At 37.8% G+C, this 21,248-nt stretch overlaps 1 protein-coding gene across 2 annotated transcripts in view; it reads left to right on the forward strand.

The window, feature by feature from the left end:
- CCSER1 (coiled-coil serine rich protein 1) overlaps positions 1–21,248 on the forward strand; it is a 641,220-nt gene that overhangs the window by 361,832 nt on the left and 258,140 nt on the right. The window contains exons 8-10 of one of the 2 annotated variants that reach the window (XM_059818130.1): positions 11,713–11,800; positions 16,320–16,336; positions 19,364–19,438. In XM_059818130.1, the coding sequence (XP_059674113.1) occupies positions 11,713–11,800; positions 16,320–16,336; positions 19,364–19,438 (180 nt within the window). Of the gene's footprint in view, positions 1–11,712; positions 11,801–16,319; positions 16,337–19,363; positions 19,439–21,248 lie in introns of those variants that run through there. The other variant, XM_059818129.1, reaches the window with a different exon arrangement.

Genomic DNA, 21,248 nt, shown 5'->3' on the forward strand with positions numbered 1-21,248 from the left:
AGTGATACAGGGATCATACGTTGTTGATATCAGCAAATAAAACTGCAGCTTTATTTATCACAGAGATTGGTACGTGTTTTTGTTGATTTCCATGGTGGCAGCAATTATTTGATTTATATGATTATTGTTTTCTATTCATTTGACCAACAAATGATCAAAATCTGCCCCATGCAGTTGTTGCTGGGACGACTTGAAAATGACACTTTGGTTGTGTTTGTCGTATACGCTTCTAATGCCACAATCGTGAATCTCGTTCCTCAGGACAGCAATCTGTAAAATTGTTGTAAACACTTAGCTGTGTGAGGTTTAATTAATGCCAGAAGCCTTCAATAAACATCAGCTGCAATTTGGAATGTGCTGAGTTAATGATTCCTGTGCTCTGCCTAATGCACGTGCCGCTAAATCTATGTGCAAGGCGGCTGGCACTGACATTAATCACATCCCACGAATGTCCCTGCGTGCACAGAGGGAAAGGAAACTGCAAACCAACAGAAGCATTTGACAGGCAACACACTTAACCATCTCCACTTAGAGACCTAAAGGACAAAGCCTGTAACATCAGCATTTCACATAACGAAAAGATAACGATTGCCTTTGATACTTTCAACAGTTAATAAAGTAACTTCCCTAAGTAAAACTTTATATCAAATGTGTTGCAGAATCATCAGTTAGTTATTGCTACAGGATTTTCATAATGCTGTTACTTTGTACTGTATTTGTTTAACCAGAGAGTTTTTCCTTCTGTGAACACTGATAGTCACCAAAAAACCATGGAAGTAGTTATGGAAAGAAAAAAAAACTTCCAAAATAGATGTTTTGGAACAGACTGTGAAATTCTGTTCATGTACCCATGCAGAACTGGGCAACATTTAAAACCACGTGCACCATGAAAGTGATAAATGTGGTTGCTCTAAAAAGGGATAAAGGAAGAAAAAACTCCAAGGTTACAAACTGTGCTTTCTTTGTTTACCAAACTTGATAGGTTTGCTCTCATTTTCATGTTAGTTTTCTGTTGTGTGTCAGCACAACTCTGCCAGCTGAATCATGAGTGTGCCAACTAGATGCGATGTTGTGGCAGTATATTTTAGAGAAAGTAGAAGTGCAGGAATAAACGATCTAATCCGTTTTGTCCTAGTCTAGGCTCTTGAAAGAGTTAATTCTCGCTACGCTATGAGAAAAGTAGTGTGCTGCTCCCACAAGACAAATACTTGAAATAAATATGTTTATATCCTTGTTTAAGGTTTTGGATAATAATTTTCTAGGTTGCAGTTGTTTCTAAAAAACCTGAACACTGGTTTGCTTGGCTTATAAGCAATTTAATTAGAGACATTACATGTCTAATCTCTATTCTCAGCTAATAAACTTAGGGAAAGCACAACTTAAATGAGGTAAAACCTCGTTATTCTTGATGATCAAGTATTTTACAGCTGGCCGGTCACAAGCGGAGTCCCCCAGGGCTCAGTTTTGGGGCCGGTCTTGTTTAATGATGATCTGGATGAGGGGGATGAGTGCACCTTCAGTACGTTTGCAGACGACACCAAGTTGGGTGGGAGTGTTGATCTGCTCGAGGGTCGGAAGGCTCTGCAGAGGGATCTGGACAGGCTGGATCGATGGGCCGAGGCCAACTGCATGAGGTTCAACAAGGCCAAGTGCCGGGTCCTGCACTTGGGTCACAACAACCCCATGCAGTGCTACAGGCTTGGGGACGAGTGGCTGGAAAGCTGCCCTGCGGAAAAGGACCTGGGGGTGTTGATCGACAGCCGGCTGAATAGGAGCCAGCAGCGTGCCCAGGTGGCCAAGAAGGCCACCGGCATCCTGGCCTGTATCAGAAACAGTGTGTCCAGCAGGAGCAGGGAGGTGATCGTGCCCCTGTACTTGGCACTGGTGAGGCTGCACCTCGCATCCTGTGTTCAGTTTTGGGCCCCTCACTAACAGAAGGACATTGAGGTGCTGGAGCGTGTCCAGAGAAGGGCGACGAAGCTGGTGAGGGGTCTGGAGCACAAGTCTTGTGAGGAGCGGCTGAGGGAACTGGGGTTGTTCAGTCTGGAGAAGAGGAGGCTGAGGGGAGACCTTATCACTCTCTACAACCACCTGAAAGGGGGTTGCAGAGAGGTGGGTGTTGGTCTCTTTTCCCAAGTGACTAGTGACAGGACAAGAGGAAATGGCCTCAAGTTGCGCCAGGGGAGGTTCAGGCTGGATATTAGGAAAAATTTCTTTACTGAGAGAGTGGTGAGACACTGGAACAGGCTGCCCAGGGAAGTGGTGGAGTCACCATCCCTGGAGGTGTTCAAGGAACGTGTGGACGTGGCATTGTGGGACATGGTTTAGTGGGCATGGTGGTGTTTGGTTGATGGTTGGACTTGATCTTACAGGTCTTTCCCAACCTTAGTGATTCTGTGATTCTGTGATATGGCTTAACAATTGCTGTGTAAAAGAACAGTAACCAGTCTCACATCTTCAGTGGGGCTATTTAATACTGTACAGTTAAGTAACTGAGAGCTGTAACTGAAACGAATTTCACTGCCATATCTGTGATGTCCATTTAGAAAAAAATGCTGAAATTTTATGAATCGAAGGTGTGCAAGTTGGATCTTTGAACTCGAACGTGTAGTCCTGCTTTGCAGTGATCTCGCACATAATTGTACTGAATACCGTTCACTGTTGTTGACTCTGAGAAGATAACTGAGCCCAGAAATTCATGTCTAAAGCCAATGTCTTAAAGTTTAATGGTGTGAGGAAGACTGCTTTTGTGCATAGGACATAATACTTGGACTGTGGCTCTATGCAACACTCCATAACTCTGCAGGTGGCTTCATGCGTGACCTTGAAAAATAAATCACCTATTGACTATTTTTCTTCAAATATTTGTAAGAAGATCAAGTCAATAGCACTAATGGTTTTTTTGTGTTTTGTTGCTGTACAGCTTAGTGCCCCTGTATCACAATTTCTGAATTATCAAACTGGGATAATATTGTCACCGAGGCTTGTCTGGTGGATGTCTTATATTTTGGGACAGGATTGTATTTTTGTACGTGGTCCTAGCGGTGGTGTAGCAGTGATAATCTAAGGACATATGGGTTGAGAGAGAGCTAATTCTTTGTCAGACGAGCTGGTATAAGACTTAGGATATCTTCTTGGACATCTGGATGCAACCATAACACAAATTAAGACTAACAACAATGCTTATTAAAAGTTCAAAACTGTACTTGTAGAGATAATTTCTGCAGGAATGACTATGCTTTATGTGTCAGCTTTTTGAAGGTGTTTATGACTGCACTACTGCTTGTTTTTTCTTCCCTTTCAATAACTTTCTCAGGTTTTGGGTTTTCTTGTTGTCCTTGTTGGGCGGTGCTAAAGTTGGCATGACTTGTTATGGCCATATTATTCATAGAGTGTAAGCATATAATTTTTTTATTGTATTGCATTATTCAAATCATGCATGGCCATGTTTGGGCCATATATGAATGTCAGATTTGTAATTTTTTTATTTTAGAGATGTGATGACTAGAAAAACTTTGTCTATACTTTCAGTGGTGTGTGTACATAAAACTTAGGTCTTAAAGTGGCATTGATTTATTATGGGAAACTTAATCAGTAAGGAAATGACTACTTGCTATACAGCTTTACTGAATGAATGATAGTAATAAACAATAACCAGGTATGGCTCTAAAATATAAATTATAAATTATAATACCACCTGGAAATGGAGTCTTTTACTTTCTGTTGATGCAACAGATAAAACAGAAAATAATTAATCAAAATATATTAGCTCGTCAAAAAAATTCCTGATCCAAGAAATGCGATGCTGTTTTTTTAATATAGCATAAACAGGTATCTGCCACTTTTGAAAAATAAAGTTAAAAGCTCAGGCATTGTGGTGGGTTGATGCTGGCTTGACATCAGATGCCCACCAAAGCTGCTCTATCACTCCCCTTCCTCAGCTGGACAGGGGAGAGAAAATATAACAAAAGGCTCATGGGTTGAGATAAGGACAGGGAGATCCCTCACCATTAACGTCACGGGCAAAACAGACTCGATGTGGAAATTAGTTTAATTTATTACCAATCAAAATCAGAGTAGGATAATGAGAAATAAAACCTAATCTTAAAAACACCTTCCTCCTCACCCCTCCCTTCTTCCCGGTTTCAACTTCACTCCCGGTTTTCTCTACCTCCTCCCCCTGAGCGGCGCAGGGGGACGGGGAATGGGGGTTGTGGTCAGTTCATCACACGTTGTTTCTGCTGGTCCTTCCTCCTCACACTCCTCCCCTGCTCCAGCATGGTGTCTCTCCCATGGGAGACAGTTCTCCACAAACTTCTCCAATGTGGGTCCTTCCCATAGGCTACAGTTCTTCACAAACTGCTTCAGCATGGGTCCCCTCTACGGGGTGCAGTCCTTCAGAACAGACTGCTCCAGCGTGGGTCCCCCACGGGGTCACAAGTGCTGCCAGCAAATCTGCTCCAGCGTGGGCTCCTCTCTCCACGGGTCCACAGGTCCTGCCAGGAGCCTGCTCCAGTGCAGGCCTCCCACGGGGTCACAGCCTCCTTCGGGCATCCACCTGCTCTGGTGTGGGGTCCTCCACGGGCCACAGGTGAATATCTGCTCCACCGTGGACCTCCCTGGGCTGCAGGGGCACAGCCTGCCTCACCATGGTCTGCACCAGGGGCTGCAGGGGAACCTCTGCTCCAGTGCCTGGAGCACCACCTCCCCCTCCTTCTTCACTGCCCTTGGTGTCTGCAGAGTAGTTCCTCTCACATATTCTCACTCCTCTCTTCGGCTACAGTTGTGCAGTTGTTTTTCCCCCCCTTCTTAAATATGTTGTCCCAGAGGCACTACCACTGTCGCTGATGGGCTCGGCCTTGGCCAGTGGCAGGTCTGTCTTGGAGCGGGCTGGCATTGGCTCTATCGGACATGGGGGAAGCTTCTGGCAGCTTCTCATAGGGACTACCCTTGTAGTCCCCCCACAACCAAAACCTTACCACGCAAACCCAATACAGTATACAATATGTTTGCAAAATCCTTATCCTGAAATTATGTGGTGGTCTCATGGTTTTAATTTTGCAATATATACACAAGTGGTAATGGTAATGTTTAGGATACAGCATGGTCTGGTCAAATAAATGGGAGTCAGAAGATGCAATTTTTAAGGCTCTTTTCCTGTCTCTGGCATTCATCAGCTCAGTGTACTAGGAGACTCACTTTTTTGTGTGTTTTGTGTGTTTTCTGTTTCTGATTAGATAGCCTGTGCTCTCAAGGCTTGATGTCTTCTTTTTATTGGTGAGGTCGTACAGCACTCAGCAAAACAGAAGAGTTTTTCTCTTGTAGAGCTTGGGGGTGGAAAGTTTAAGAAAATACTTGGGATTATAAGGATTTCAAACCTTATATTAAAATAATAGTAATAACCATCTCTGGCTAGGATCTAGTAAACCTTTGCATTACTGTGCATAAGGCTAGCTGGCATGACTATAGTGGGGCTTGTAATTCTATTAAGATTTGAAATCTCCCTAAATATTGTTCATCTTCAAAGAGCTATTATGAAGTGATTATACTTTTAGAAGTTGGGTTTTTTCATTAGATGTATTTAGACTTGGGAGTGACTATTAAAGTATTGCAAACTGCTTGGAGACAGGCTTGTCTTAGCCTTTCTTGATTCACACCTGGATACTGTGTTCTGATAGAAATCCAAGCAGAAGGCACATCGTCTTTCATTCCAGATACCATACTTACTATATGCATAGGACTTTGCCTTTGTGTTTTACGAAAGAAATTATAATGTAATAACTGAAAAACTATTTTGGTTTGTATGAGTCCTATGTGAAAACTATGAAACGTTCACTGAAATTCCGTGTCGTTTTGGTCTTTGTTATTTAGAGTGATGTCACAGAACTATAACCCTCAAGGAAACCTCTGTTTCTGCATATTTGGGTGCATTCCTACCAAGTTCTCCTTTGTTTTTCTCCTGAACCACGGGCCGCTGCCCTTGTGGATGATCGCACCCATTCGCTGCTGTGACTCCAGAGTAATGCCTCTAAATTTGTTGTGGCTTTTTAGCACCTTAGTTCTTAGTACTTTACCTGTTGAGCCACACTGTAGCTGTTTCCTTAGCCTATGCTCGAGAGACAGCTGGCCTTCTTGCTGGGCTTCACAAAGTGTTTTCAAGTGTGATGTGATTCAGCTGTACCACAGCTGATCACTAGAGCTATGCTGTATATGTTATGTTTTCTTCCCAAACTGAGACTCAAACCAATAGGGACTTAATTTCTGTGGAAATAGCTGTCATATAGTCAATTCTGTAGCTTATTGTAGCTGCAAATTAGATAGAATAGATGTTAGAGAGCAGATTTTTGTACTACTTGTTATCCCTTTGCTCTCACCGCCCAACTGCTGCTGTTGATTAAATTTAATCCCAAAGTACATCAGAATTAAAAGACTTTGCATTTTTGTAAGTCTTCTGAAGAACAGCTTTTCTCCCCCAATTCTGTGGCGAACATAATTTGTTATTCGCAGTGGAGTAGATGCCTGAAGCAAGGCAAACAAATGCATGAAAGTTGTAAATCTGACTTCAGTGCTGATGCTGACAATTGTAGGCTGTTTTGGATGTATGCTGAGAGAAAACCCAAATAAAAGAGATTTGTCGTCATAAAGTCGTAAAATAATCTGTACAGATCTGTACAGAGAGAGCTTGAGTTGTTTGAGCATAAGGAGATTTGAAGGCAAAAAGTTAAGTTGTGAGATTTTTTTAATCTAAGTAAGAATAAAGGTGAAACAGCTGTTAGGAAAAAAAATCTTTAATATGTTATCAACTAGACAAAATAGATTCCTTAGTGACAAAAGCCACAGCTGTACTGGCTAACAGACTTCTGATTCCTTCGATACAGCTGGAATGGTAAGGTTTGCTGTTTGATTTAGTATGACAATTTAAGGTAATTTTCAAGCATTTTCTTTTTGGAGTCTGCAATTAAACAAAGCACCACAAGTTGTCACTGCTGTCACTGATAGGGAATTGGGTAAAAGAATGGTCACAAAAGATAACTTTGACCTGTTCACAGTCAAAGCTATGAAAATTGTATTAACACTCTTCTGTTCAGAGAAGGAATATTGTAAAAAGCCAGTCATATATTTCAAGATGTATTAACCCATACTGACTCCCTAAATATAAGTAGTCTGGCAGTAACTGACTACTCTTTGTCTAGTAGCTGTCTTCCAGTGGTGAAGACTAAGCCCATTTTTCACTCACCGTTTTCTCTTATATTTCACTTCTCTCTTTTGTTTGTAATTGTTTTACATGCATGTGATCAGCTGATGTGTGTTATCTTCCTATTTCAGCACCTCTTGGTGACTTATTACAAATGTAGTAATCAAATAATAAGAATATAAACAGTGACACTTGTACTAGAGGTAGTTTGAGATATAAACTGTATGTGAACTTATTCCCATGTGAAGGAATAGTTCTATTGATCATGGTCTAAAGCTTTTCACTAAGGCTGTTGAAATACTTCAGTTAGTAATCTCAGTAATTTAAGCAATTGCAAATGATGGAGAAAATGTCCTTCCACATAGTTTTTATCTCTTTGTCCCCCCAACACACCCACTCTCTCACACACACGTACATGAGACAGAGGGGTTGCAAAGAATGTTGCTGGCAGTGTTGCTATGAGTTACCTGACTTAAAAATTGTCAGCAGCTTTTCTTCCATTTTCGCTAATTAGGATAAACCCAGGGAATGAGAATTTTTCAAGCTCTTATCCCTGTCACCTTGCAAGTGTACTCTTAATGCTATTTATTTTAATAAGAGGGCATAACAACACACAGAACGGTAAGAGAAGTTGTTCATTTATGCTCTGTCTTAAAAAGTCACCTAGAATTACTTTGTCTGACCCTAAAAATATTTTAGAAATAAATAATTTGGTCCCTTCTTGGTCTTTAGGGAGGCAAAGGCACCTGTTTTGTTTACCCTGAAAAGAAGAAGGATAAAGAAGGATCTATTTGCAGTCTTTTTACTACCTAATATCTTAGAGAGAAGGTGGAGCTGACTCCTCTCAGATACATGCAGTGGAAGGGCAGAAAGCAGGAGGATGAGACAACTTTACCTTCTGTGATTCTGTGAAATATCTCAAAAGAAAAATGGGGGCATTAAGGAAGCACCTTATACTGGGTTTTGATTTTCTCAAAATTCTTCAACATAGACTTATAAAAAAACTTTTGGAAGCTTTTTGGTAGTTGGGGAGAAGGTGATATGGTGCATCATGTGCAGTTAGTGGTATGAAAAGTGGGTCACATATGGAAAAAGTCACTAATTATTCAATTTCACTAGGAAGCCTCTGAAAGAAGATAACTTTGGTGTTTTAAAATGGCAGGAAGGTCTCAAGAAAGTTTCAGAACTTGAAAAATTGCTTTAAAATGTTACTTTATAACAGTAACTGTCTCTAGGAGTAATGATACGGTGGCAATTGAAGGCTGCTATGGGAATGTACATCCAGGTAACTTATTTCTTTATTATGAATTAATGTTAAAGCATGCTACTTGGCTTGTAAAGATCTTTTATTTGGCTGATTTGCTGTCATTGAGAAAAAGGGACAGGTATTGAGTTCCAGAAGTCCTTTTGCAGTACCTGGGCATCTGGAAGTTTGTCAGTCTTTCCCGTTTGTATTAGTTCGCTTAATAAAAAGTAAATAAAAAGGATTGCCTTCCTTCTCAGACTGCCTCTCACTTAGTGCTACAGGCTCTCATATTTGTGGCAGCACTGCTGGGTTGTTGTCTGTTCCAATGCCAAAGACCACAGTAATTATGCAGACTCAGACATATCAAACAACATACTAGGTAACACATTTGCAAAAGCAAAATTAATTAATACCTGGACATCAATTCTTTTAAAGTGACTATTCTTAGTAAAGTTTTTAAACGAAAGTATTTGGTCAAAGGTGCAAATGTCCTGTAAGCAGTCTTTGTTTATTGGAGAACATGACCTACCTGCAGAGGGTTTTTGGTTGTACCCGGGAGCTGGGATCTGTGTCTGAAATGCTGTGCTGTACATGGATAGGAACAGTGTATCTGTGGCCAAAAGCAGACAGTGTTGTAAATATCCAGCAAATGTTGCCAAATATTTACAATAGTTTATTACGTAGTAAAATAAAGTGTCAGTTTATACTTCTTTTGGTGTAGAGTAGGATTAATATGTATTTTTCTGTGAAGAACTGCTACACTTTTACAGAAACAGTGACACTGAAGTTTTGCATTTAGCTTGCTTTGTATAGTATGCTATACTTTATCGATCTAAAATTCACATTACAGTGTAACATTTTTTTTCCAGCATATTGTCACATTAGTTCATTATAAAGTCTTGTCTATTGATAAGTCAATGCAGCATGAAATTGTATTTGAAGTATCAACATATCATTTTAAGAAGTGTTTTTATATTGGAAAGAACATTTTATAGTGGTTTTTGATATCTAATACCTTTAATATTACCAAAATTATTTCATAAACAAAGCTATGTGTTTTGGAACAGCTACTTTGGCAACAAGAATTCTAGAAATTAAGTAGTGCAAATTAGGGAAACATAACTGAGATGAAGTTACCTCTTCCAGTAGGATGCTGTTTTGTGACAAACCATAAGTTGTCTACATTACTGCATGGAAAATATATTTATGTCTGTGATTTTAAACTTTTTGCAGACATTTGATGGAGTCAGCAAACTCCAGCACTCCCTGGAAATAAGAGAAAATACACTGCATTCTTATTGTATTTAATAATTTTGAAAATAATTCATATTATGAAGGTTGTTTCGCATCAACACAATTCAAAGTACTCTTTTTGTAGAGTAAAGAAAAGACTACTTGTCAACATGGACGTCTAACTTCTGCTTCCGGTAAAGACGATAGTGTGGAATCAGAACTTGGATCTCACTGCATATACGCAGATAAATGAGCAGCTCACAGAAAGAAATAGATTTGATTATTCCAACCTTCCCAGCTTTCTGAATTAATTGGCTGCCTTAAGAAGGTTTTGATTTCTTCTGTTTTTTTTTCCCAGTTACTTCAAAATAGGTGTTTGTGAATCCACAGAGAAAGTATGCAAATGTTAAATTTGATCAGATACACAGTTTAATACTGGTTTTGGTCCAATCATGATGTTACTTGAATGCTCAGTCTCTGTGTCTCTAACTAGAAAATTCATGGAGCTTCTGAGCAGTAAAATGTTACTGTCTAAATAAGAAAGCAGATATATAACAATGTCTGTTTTCTAAACACGTAAAAATGCTGTGGGCAGTGGACTAGTAAATTCAAACCTTGAGAAGATGAAGCTTTTCTGCCGGAAATGAGATTACCTTTGCTATGAATTCAGTTCTAACTCAGTAGTTACATCAGCAAGTTTTGGCTCAAGTTGTCTCATACCAGTGAATTGATCGGTCTGAATTCTGCTCTCTGCCCCCAGCCTGCCTGCCCCTCCGCGCGCCCCCCCGCCCCAGCCTGCCCCCCAGTATTTCAAGAGTTGAAATACTGGAGATAGGGTCATTTAGGTGTTGTCTTCTTCCTGCTGTTTACATGCTATTGGCCAAAATTCACTTAATGTAGTGATGTGCATCTTGCCTTGAAATGAGTAACATTTGATCTTTAGAATATGTAGAAGAGATACTTATAAAGGAAAACACAGCTCAGACAATAGCTGAAAATAATAACATCTCTATGTCTTTATTTCAGAAAAAAATGAGATTCATTCAATTTGAGCTTCAATTAACTTGACATTCAATTTGCACAGATTCTGTTTTACTGTAATACATACCTGTCAGTAACATTAAAACATACTTTTGTACGTCTTGAGGAATTTGAGTCAAAGGTAAGTATTTTGTATAGATATAGCTGAAAAATAAAACTGAATTGGTAGATAGGAAGACATAAATCAGTCCAGTAAATGACTTTGTGTTCTCTATTCATGGAACCTTCCACTCCTGTGTGCCTTTTCCTGCCTTATCCCACCTATTTACAGTTGTTTTATCGCATACTTTCTCCTGGAAAATAATATAGTATATGTAAGGGCTTGATGAGGATCAACATTTCTAGTTAGCGATGAGTTTCAAATGGATTATCAACGTGCTTCTTTTTGGTGAAGCATAATTGTGTCAAAGCAGCCAGATTTCTTTGCTCAAGCCTGTTCCAGAGATTCCACACCACAGTTCCAAAAATGATTGAGGTACAAAGGGACAAGGATGGGAAAAGCAGAAATCAGGACAATACCCAAAAAATATGTAGGCTTTGCTAACATGTTTGCGTCAGGCAAGGGGGAAGTCGCCTCAGTGTTGTGATCTGCAGTGGAGTTTGCATGTTCCTTAACGTTTCTTTAAAAAAATGGTTTCTTTGCTGTTGGAATTGTGCTGATGTTTGCAAGAGTCACTGCTGCTGCTCGGTGCTTTGTACTTGTATCTGCTCTGGAAGAAGATTACTTTGCATCAACACTTCAGTGACATCCTTCTTCTGGGCCCAACTCTACCGCATAGTTGGACTTTCCGAGTCCACTATCCATTTAAGAGAAATATAAGTTGATAAAAGGAAATAACAGTAAGGAAATCAACCTCCCAGTGAGAACAGTGGCATAATAAATCTGTTTCTGAACAGCTGTCCATGCATGAGTTTTGAACTTACCTGAGTATTTGTAGCTGCAAAGCCCAGTGAGGAAAAACATGACTCACCTATGATATGTTGTTTTGTTTTACAGGAAAAGGCTCAGTGCTTTCAGAAGGCTCTTGCTTCCCAAGCAGATAAATCCACGCAGACTGAACTCGTAGGCCATGATGTAAGTAGCTGTATTGAACAGTATTTTTTATCATCTTTGTGGGTGTTTAGACTTCTGTCAGCCTGTTTGCTTCTGCTGCTGTTGTGTCCATGCATTGATTTAGTGGGATTTACTGGAACACCAGTCATCCATTGCTCTTAAACAATTCTAAAATACCTTCTGAAACATGAGAAGATAATTACAGCTACCTGCCAGCATACCAATGCCCTATTAATTTTATGCTTTACAAAGAACTGAGAATTAGCATAAGTGAATGTGGAGAGGTATGTATTAGTGGATTGTAATTTTTTCTTCAGTATTCACTTACACACTTATTGACAATTTAATGAGGTTATTATGTTTATAATCACCATATGCTGTCCAAACAATATTTGAATTTTAGAAGATAATGGAATAAATACAATTTTGCCAAGTGATGTTAAAATTCTGTTTCCTGAAGAGCATCTGTCAGAATTTCTGCTAGAAGATGAATTAGTAGTATGTATCCTCATGCCAGAACGTAGTCAAGGAAGATGCCTTAACTGTAGAAGTATATTTTTTTTCCCCTTATTTTTAAATGAAAGTACTATGTCTGTGGGACATTGGTTGAATATGTATAAGAGATTCACTTGTTTATGTGAGCCTTCTTGAATAATTTTTGATTAACAATGTCACGATGTGGAATATTTAGCACAGTTCTGTTCTGTGGTTTGAGCAAAATCTAAGAATACTTCTTACCAAAGACTGCTCTGCAAAATAAGTCTGTGGTTTTGCATTGGTGTATATCAACATGCTGCTTCAAATTTATAAAAAGAACACTGGAATTAAAGCAGGTTTTGAAACTTTCCTTTCAGTATATTTTGTATCAGTGGAGCATTAAATTCTGTCTTCTGAGTCTGTGGATAGTCTTCTGAAGATAGAAACATAAAAAATTCACATTTTAATCTGAAAAGTTCTTGAAGCAAACTACGCTTTGGTGATTTTTCAGACTGTCTTTTAAGCTGATTCAAGCTAGGAGTACTAACTTTTTTTAAAAAAAGTAAAATACTTTGGGCAAAAATGTAGTTATTATATTTATATGTATTACTCGACACTTGTGGGTTGGGGGGTTTTTTTTGAGTATTTTTTTATTTAGGGCAAATGAGTCAGTACTTTACTCAGTGTACCTATCTGCACTAATTTCTTGTTCGTGGGTTGCCAAATATGAACCGTTATATTCTACTGTGTCTGTGAAATGATGTCTGTTTACTGAAACTGTGAGGTGTTTATATTAATCGTGAAATTCCCGTAATATTCAAAAATACTTGAAAACATTTTTGTATGTTGCAATGCTATATCCCTTTCTTCTTGGACTAATTATCTTTAACAGCTACTTTACTACATCTTAGATGTTAAATAAAAGTCTTCCGCTAAAAATGAGAATAAGCAATTTGTAGGTTTGGTTTGGTTTGTTTTTAAACAGATGTGATTTATGCATTTGGTTGTTCTCTTCCAAATCAAATATGTGGTATCTCATGCTGCAGAGATGCATGGCTGTTAACAGTTTTGTTTCTTTTCTCCTTTTTCCAGTCTGTATTCCCTTGGAGTTTGGGGGACGGTCTTCTGTCAGTAAAGTAGATGATTGCCAATTCTGCAATAAAATTAGAACACCCTCCCCCAAACAGATACAGTTTTCTGGCTGAGATCTGGGTATTAACAATAACAATAATTCTAAAAAATCCTTTTCTTTAGCAGCATTCTATTCAATGTTAGTGGAACACATTTTTCAACCTTCCCTGGTAAAATGCCTTTACCATGTCATGGTTGCAATCATATCTTTTCTTATATAGGGTGATGCAATGCAAGGACAAAAGGAAATGTGGAATGTTTTTGTATGGAACAACACATCCACCTGTATTTATCTTGTACAGAGCACTTGTGAAAATTGCATTACAAGGAATTGATTACAGAGAAAGTTGAATCTACAGGTATAAGACATGCTTACTATGACCATCACGTAGGGAATTCAGTGAAGAAGAATGTGCAAATAAATAGTGTTAACACTTCTCATAATATTGTTAAAAACTTTTGGTCAATTATTTATTAGATTGTGCAGCTATTACATGTAATGATAGGTTCAACTGTGTTTCCGTTGAAACCAAGTGGCAATTACATTTGTATTCTTTGCTTTTATACAAGATTTTAAAAAGCAAGTTGTAACCCTGGCAAGTAGTATCTGTACATCATTTCATTCAGGATGTCTGTAAGTGTGTATAAGTACAAGAATATTGTGCTAATGTAGAATTAGATTAACTAGAAAAACAGAAAACAGGTCAGAGAATGCAAGACACAATTTTCACCCCACTAGTCACATTCTGAGAATAGCATACGCTGAATACTTAAGATACCTAGTTTAATAGGTAAGCAGAAAATTTAAGTTCATTCCGTCATCACTACAAATTTGCTGCTGTAATTCCAAAAACAAACAAACAAAAGTCACCTGTTTTATTTTTCCTTAATGCAACTTTAGAAGCTACCAATAGTTGGATGAAAGTGTTGCCAGGAATTTGTGTAGCATTAATTCATCGATGTTATACAACTATTGATATACACTCCAGAATATAGTATTTCAGAAATCCTTAAGTTAGTGCTTCTGTGAATAGTTTGGTTTATTCTTTCGTATTATTTAATTTCACTGTATAAACTTAATATTTGCCTATTTTGCCGTGCAAAAAAACCTGTGACAGGTTAGGCCCCAAAAGAAAGCAATGGTCTGTTTTGTTTGGCTTCTGGACAAAGTCTCCAGTAGTTGAGAGACTTAGCCTCGGAATTTGTTTAGATGCATCGTTAAAAGTAAATGGAAGTTCTGACTTTGACTTAGATAAGGAATGAATCCTTTCATCTGTAGCATGTGCAGTAATGAAAAAAGGCTAGAGGCTAGTCTATATTAAGAAGGAATGAGTCAAAAAGGAAGAAATGCAATGTTTCAAAGGGAAGAAATGTTATTGTCTCTGTGGAGCTGCTCTGAAAAAGTTTAAATGGTGTTGACTGAGTGTTTTGGGTAAGTATTTGAGAGCTTACCAGAATGGAAGTTAATAAAGTGTATTTTATGTTAGTGGATATAACATAGTTACAGTCAGATTCTGGCTATCAAGATGAACAGCAAAGTTTGGATCATGCAATCTCCTGCAATACCTGTCAATTGTTGGATAATACTTCTGATAGATTTCTCTGTTTTCTCCCATGGAGCACACTGAGATTTTTCAACTGAAACTGCTTTAGACTACTGTATTAGCAAACAAGTGGAAGCTAAAGTCTGTAGCAGTAAAGATAGCATTTCTCATAAAGAACTGTTTGAATGGGAAAGCACACTGCTTAATCTTTTTTCTGTATTAGAATGATCTAATACAAAACTTTATTATGGAATTAAAACACAAAGTTTAAAATAACTTTTGATAAGGAGCAAAAAGGTCTTCCATGATCAGATATGCTACAGTTTCCTTAAGTGATTAGCATGACCCCTTCACTACTTGACTAAATTGAAAGTAAAATATCAAGCCAGCTGCTGTGTATGTTCAAGGGAAGACATTAGAAAGTAATCCAGGTTTCTTAGAAAGCTAATTGCTTTCTACTGCAGAATGTCAAGGTATCTCCAACATATGATAGTCCTAAATTTATTCTGGTTTGCAATATGTGTACTGAGAATCATTTAAAACATGTTGGGAGTCTTTCAGAAAGAGCCATGTGCGCAACAGATTGATGTGGGAGACTGCTAAATAATAAATGAATAATGTGTCTTAAATAATCAATGCCAATTTAACCTCCTTCACCTGCCTTTCTTTGCAAAGCCTTATTTTATTGAGAGATCAAGGAATAATTTCTTCCGTGTCAATCAGGTTACTAAAATGGACCGGAAGATGAATAGGTACAGTCAACTAGCATTACGACTGATTACAAGATCATGTTAAGCGATGCAACTCTAGTAATGGCTGCTAGCTAAATAGGTAGTCCAAAGTATCATGCAGGCATCATAGAAACACTCTGCAGCATGTGCCATTGCTAATGAGTTTTCATTAAAATGTGTCTCGAAAGCAGAGTTAAACAATCACAGTACAGTACAGTTCTCTATTTCTGTCACCAAAAGAAGTCTGACTCAGCACTGCCTTGTCAAACTTTGTCAGTCTTTGGATGAAAAGAATTTGTACTTAATTTTATTCTGCACAGAGTAAGAAATTCCTAAGAGCTGACATGATTTCTACAGTGTCTTTTCTGTGTTTGCCTTGTGCTGATATTATAGGTTTCATATCTCAGAACTGCTATTCTGTTTGTTCTTTGTCTTTCATATGGAGAGTAAAGCTGATGTAAACAGGTTTTGGACTGGTCCTTAACTCGTTCCCCATTTGATGAGAATCCTTTCCGGTTTAGTGGTCCTTACATTTTCTATTGTGCTTCTAGAGTCTCAGACAACAAACTTATGTGCTATTGCTCCCAATCTGCTTACTGTTTGATTTGCATAGCTACAAACAAAAATTACCTTTCCTTGGTGATCACCAGCATTGCGTTTACAACAGTGCTGTGTGATGCACAAGTAGGCACTGACTCTAAACACCTGTACTACCATGCAATATTAAAATTATTAGGTATCCATACTAATGCATTTTCAGGGTATTTGTTTTGTAGCTTGCTGTACATTACCTTGTACAGCATGCCTCTGTTTCCCTCACAAAGCCTGGGCACTGCTTTCTGCAAAGCCTCTGTGTTTCACTAGGAGGGAGTGGAAGACGTGGAGGTGGATGGTCTAGCTGTTCCCCTCCACCTCCCTTCTATGCTCCTCATTCGCCCTGGCAGCCAGCCAGCATGGTTTATGGATGCTGTGAGGGAGCGTGTTGCATTGTATCCTCTACTTGAGGAAGTCAGGGGAACAGAATGCTAAAGTACTTGAACTTCTCGAACTTACCAGTTTAATCTAAATATATTCCTCCCCACAGTATTGCATAGTTCGTTACAGTGTGAAATGATTTGCATTTTGCCACCTAAAACAGAAAATACATCCTGCTTCTGCCTCCCCGCCCTGCTTTGGAGACTGATGTTGACCTGCTATTGTATGTTACTACTAGATTATTTATTTCCATGTATTTCTTATTTTCTCTCTGAGTTTGTTTTCTAACTTATACGGTGAAGTAATGCAAACTCGTGCACAATATACCTTTCTCTAATGCAAAATTATTTAAAAAAAATAAGTACCTTTAGAAATAAAATAAACCATTAACAATTTCAGTCTTTGCTTTGCTTGTACTTCTGTATACCTGTTCATAGCTGGATATCCAGGTTGTTCTTGGCATGCTAATTCCTTTCCCACTACTTCCTCTAGCAATCATTTTCTCGTGTCCTCATGTCCAATTTCCTTTTTTTAGTACACAATTTCAAAATACCATTTCAAAATCTAGGTGTCTTTTAGGATGTCCTACTTGTGCAAATTCTGTCAAACTTTTCATCCATTAATAGCGGAATTTGTGCTGAAGCTTTTTGGGTTTTAATGATTGTCTCCCACCAACCCTTACTAAACATTTTGCCTCACCATCAAACCCCTAGGTACATGCTGTTTGAATTCCATTTAGCCACGAAGTCATGAATGTGAATGAATTGTTACACCTAGTACTGCTCACTATGGGGATAAACAGTTCAAGCTACCAGTGCTGAACTTGCAAGAGGATGCCTGCTTGTGCTGAGGGCTTGGTGTCTGTGGTGCTATACAAAAAGTAATACAGGTTTTCACATAAACGAACTTCAAAAGTAACTGGGTTCTGGGACAGAAACCAAGACTTGCCGTATGGAAAAGACAGGCTTGCACTAATCACTTTAATTCTGTGGCTGATTATCAATAGGTATTATGCATTTAATTTCCCATCTCTAGGAATAAAGAACAGTAAAATTTACATTCTGTAGTGGTGCTCAATTAGTATGAAAGATCTTCAGTTTTGATTTGTGGAATGCCAGTTGGCTTCTGGCTGCTTGTATAAATAAACTGTGTGCTGTTTAAATATTTGTATTAATATGTGGCTTGATGATAAAATAGCTGAGTTTCCTTGTAGACCAGATCTTAATATAACACTGTAGTCTCTGTGTCTTTAAAAATATTGTTTTCCTGTAATATACTCTGCAATAACAGTGCAATGTTTCTCTTGCCTGTTAAGTTTACCATCTTCTACTTGCTCTACATTTCTCTGTCATAAACTTCCTCTGTCTTTGTATCTGCAGTTATGCTGTTGCTATCTTGCTTTTAAAGTGCAAGAAAATATGAAGTACTTAGAAATATTGACCAGACTTACTAACTTTTGCTTAGATGTCTTGGGGTGGGGAGAGAAGAAGGGGAAGAAGGAAAGGAGAGTGTTTAGTTATTCGTACTTACTCATCCTAGATATTCTTTTTTTGAACATAGTGCTTTTCACACTTTTTCTGCTTTAGCTCCATCACTGTCTTCTCCTTAGAGTTCTCCGGAAGTTTACTTTTTCTCTTAAGCATATCCATGTAGGCATTTTGTCTCATTTCTCATTTTTACTTTAATTTCTGTGTAGAACTTATAAGTGAGTATAGCTTACCAAAATGTTATTGTAGTAGTATATTTTCAGCATGTTACAGTTGTTTCTGTCTTAAAGATGCTACCGGGCAGTTCATGACATCTCTAAGTATCAATTAAATGAGCAGTTATCCCTAGAATTAATAACATGTTTTTACTACATCCACTCTGACCTGTTAGGCTAAGAATAGAAAGGAGGAGGACACTGACAAACAAGACCTTTCAATAGTTTTTATTTGACTGAAATTAAAAAGCCATCCTTGTCCTACTAGATTATTATACCTTGCTGACTCTGTTCATGCATTATGCTGAATACTAGCAGCATCTTATTTGTAAGGCCAGAGAATGGTTTGGGAGTATCACAGCACCACTAAAATCTTTTGAATTTTGTTCAAAAGAATGAACTGAGAATTTAGTAAAGTACATTCAATAACAATCAGAAATTCTCAAATATAGCAACGTTTTGCAATAGACTTTGAGTATATTTTCTTAAAAATGATAAAAACTTGGATTCACCTTGAAGAAAAGATCAACAAGCAAAATTTAGAAATGAGGCATGGGTAACCACTGTATCAGAAAGCAACATGGGTGTTTTTTGTCATATTAGTACATTTAGAATGAGTGCTTGTTAATGCAGAATGACCTACTTACGCACTTTTGTCATAATGTGATATTTTCATGTTGTGTGCATGCTACATGTAGGTTCCCTCTGTTAGCATAAACTAGCTCATTCTGGTGACCTTTTTCCTGTACAAACATGACATCTGTTGTACATAACTGTTTTCTAACTAGAACTGTGTCATGCAGAAGCTGACAAGTCATATTTCTGGTTTTGTATGCATTGTCACTTAATTCCTTGTTACATTGATCATTGGTGTGAAAGAAGCTTTATTATTACATGCTGCCTGCATGACTGCATACAGCAGAAATGATCATTTTTCATTTAACTTTGTGTTGCCATCAAACCATGCATCTTTAAGATTTCATTTCATTTCTTTTTCTTTTCTTTCTTTTTTTTTTTTTTTTTTAAAGGCCCAGTGGAATTCTCCATGTTCTGAAGGCTTAGTTTACAAACCTATCAGCATCTCATTGGTTCCATCATTGTTAAATTAGAACACAACATCTGGACACTCTGCACTTATGGATTTAATTAAATACTGCTGTATGTGAAATGAGCTGCAAGTTACCCTTACTGGCAAAATGCTACTACTTAATATAATATTTGTATTATCAACAGTCAAACATGACTTTTTTGGCAGTAATATCTTCATTATTAAATATATCTACGAATAAATTATTAGTAAGCTATCATAAAGTTATTATCGGAAATAAAACTCAATTATTCTTACCATTTTGTATAATTAATCATCCATTGGTGATTCACTACAAGTGTGAAAATACTTCAGTGATGCTTGTCTCTGAGATTGAAAAAATATGTCTTCAAGATCTGGAAACTTAAGGAAACTTATTTTTTTAAAACCTGCATTTTTTTGTCTTCCAGTAATAATACTTTTGCACCAATTGTGAATACAGGGTCAGCACCTTTCAATATGTTCTCTATTTGATGAATATTCGTAATTATGTATGTCATTTTCATGTGTGATTCAAGAGAGATTTCCTCAGGGAATTTGGTAAGCTCTTACAAGGTCAGAATTTACCCAGCTTTATCCCAGGAAATAGGAGAGCTCATCCTAAAAATGTACACTCTGATTTTTGAATTGATTAGAATCATAGCTTTACTCTACTTTTTATCTTATTTTCTGAGTACTGCAGCTTCTAAGAGACATTAGTAAGACAGCACTGATACATGTGAGCAAAGTGAATATTGTGTTTGCTGGATGTCACTGTGCTACTTGAGTGGATAGCTGTTGTTGTCCAAAGTGGGGCAGTAATTCCTGGTTTATGGCTTTATTAAGCAAGAAATCAGAAGCAAACTGGAGAGTTCACCACAAACCCTGTCACCACTATTAGTTGCTTCAGTGTTCCCTTACCCAGGATTGACTTCATTCACCCGAGGATGTAGTCTCTACACCCACCCTTACCAGGTAAGATATGAAGGTGCTTGTGCCGTTGGTATCTTAAAGTTTTCCTGCTAATATCTTTTTTTACAAACAAGAGACGATAGATGAATCTTGTTACTATGCCATTTTGATCAGGCCTCATAGTATATAACAACAGTTATTGAACTAGAGCAACTGTGTAGCACCTGTGGCTTTAATTTCAAACAGAGGACATACTACTCTCATTTAAAAATAATATTTCACCAGTTATTCTTAAATGGATCTGAACTGAAATAAAAGCAGTAAACTAAATACTCATGCAAGTCTTTAACATGAATGAGCCTTCTTCACAGGTGATGTTGCATTACGTTGGCTGATTCTGTACCACTTAACATGGTGTTATTTTTTATCAATCTTATATCATCTTTTCTTCATAACAGCAATCTTCAGCATCCTCTCTCGCCCTTTCAGTCAGGCTTCCTGAAACTTCTTGGCATGTATAATTGCATAGTTTTTATTGTATTTGCTGGAGGTATCTTGAAAAACCGATTAAGTAGCAAATACATAATTTAAAGAAACAACATAAATTAGCATATGCATATTATTCTTTTGAACTTCACCTTCCTTCTTGAACTTAACCTGTTGCCATTTTCCTTCTCTTCCTTGGTACTAGAAAATCCTTTCTGCATAGAAATGTCTACCTCTTGCTGTTTGTCGTGCTTTCTTTTTTCATCACCATCTTTATTATAGTACTATTTTCAGTCCATGTGGGATACTGTCACCTGGAAGAGGATAGAGAGAACATCTTACGTTGCAAAGCTTTGCTTAAAGAAATACATATTGGAAATGGAGAGAGTTGTGAAAAAACTGTGTAAGTCAGTGAAAGAAGAGTGGAAGAAAAAAATAATTTCAGGATTCCAATG

This window comes from Gavia stellata, chromosome 5 (genome assembly GCF_030936135.1).
Source record: "Gavia stellata isolate bGavSte3 chromosome 5, bGavSte3.hap2, whole genome shotgun sequence".
In the NCBI taxonomy this organism is placed as follows: Eukaryota; Metazoa; Chordata; class Aves; order Gaviiformes; family Gaviidae; genus Gavia; species Gavia stellata.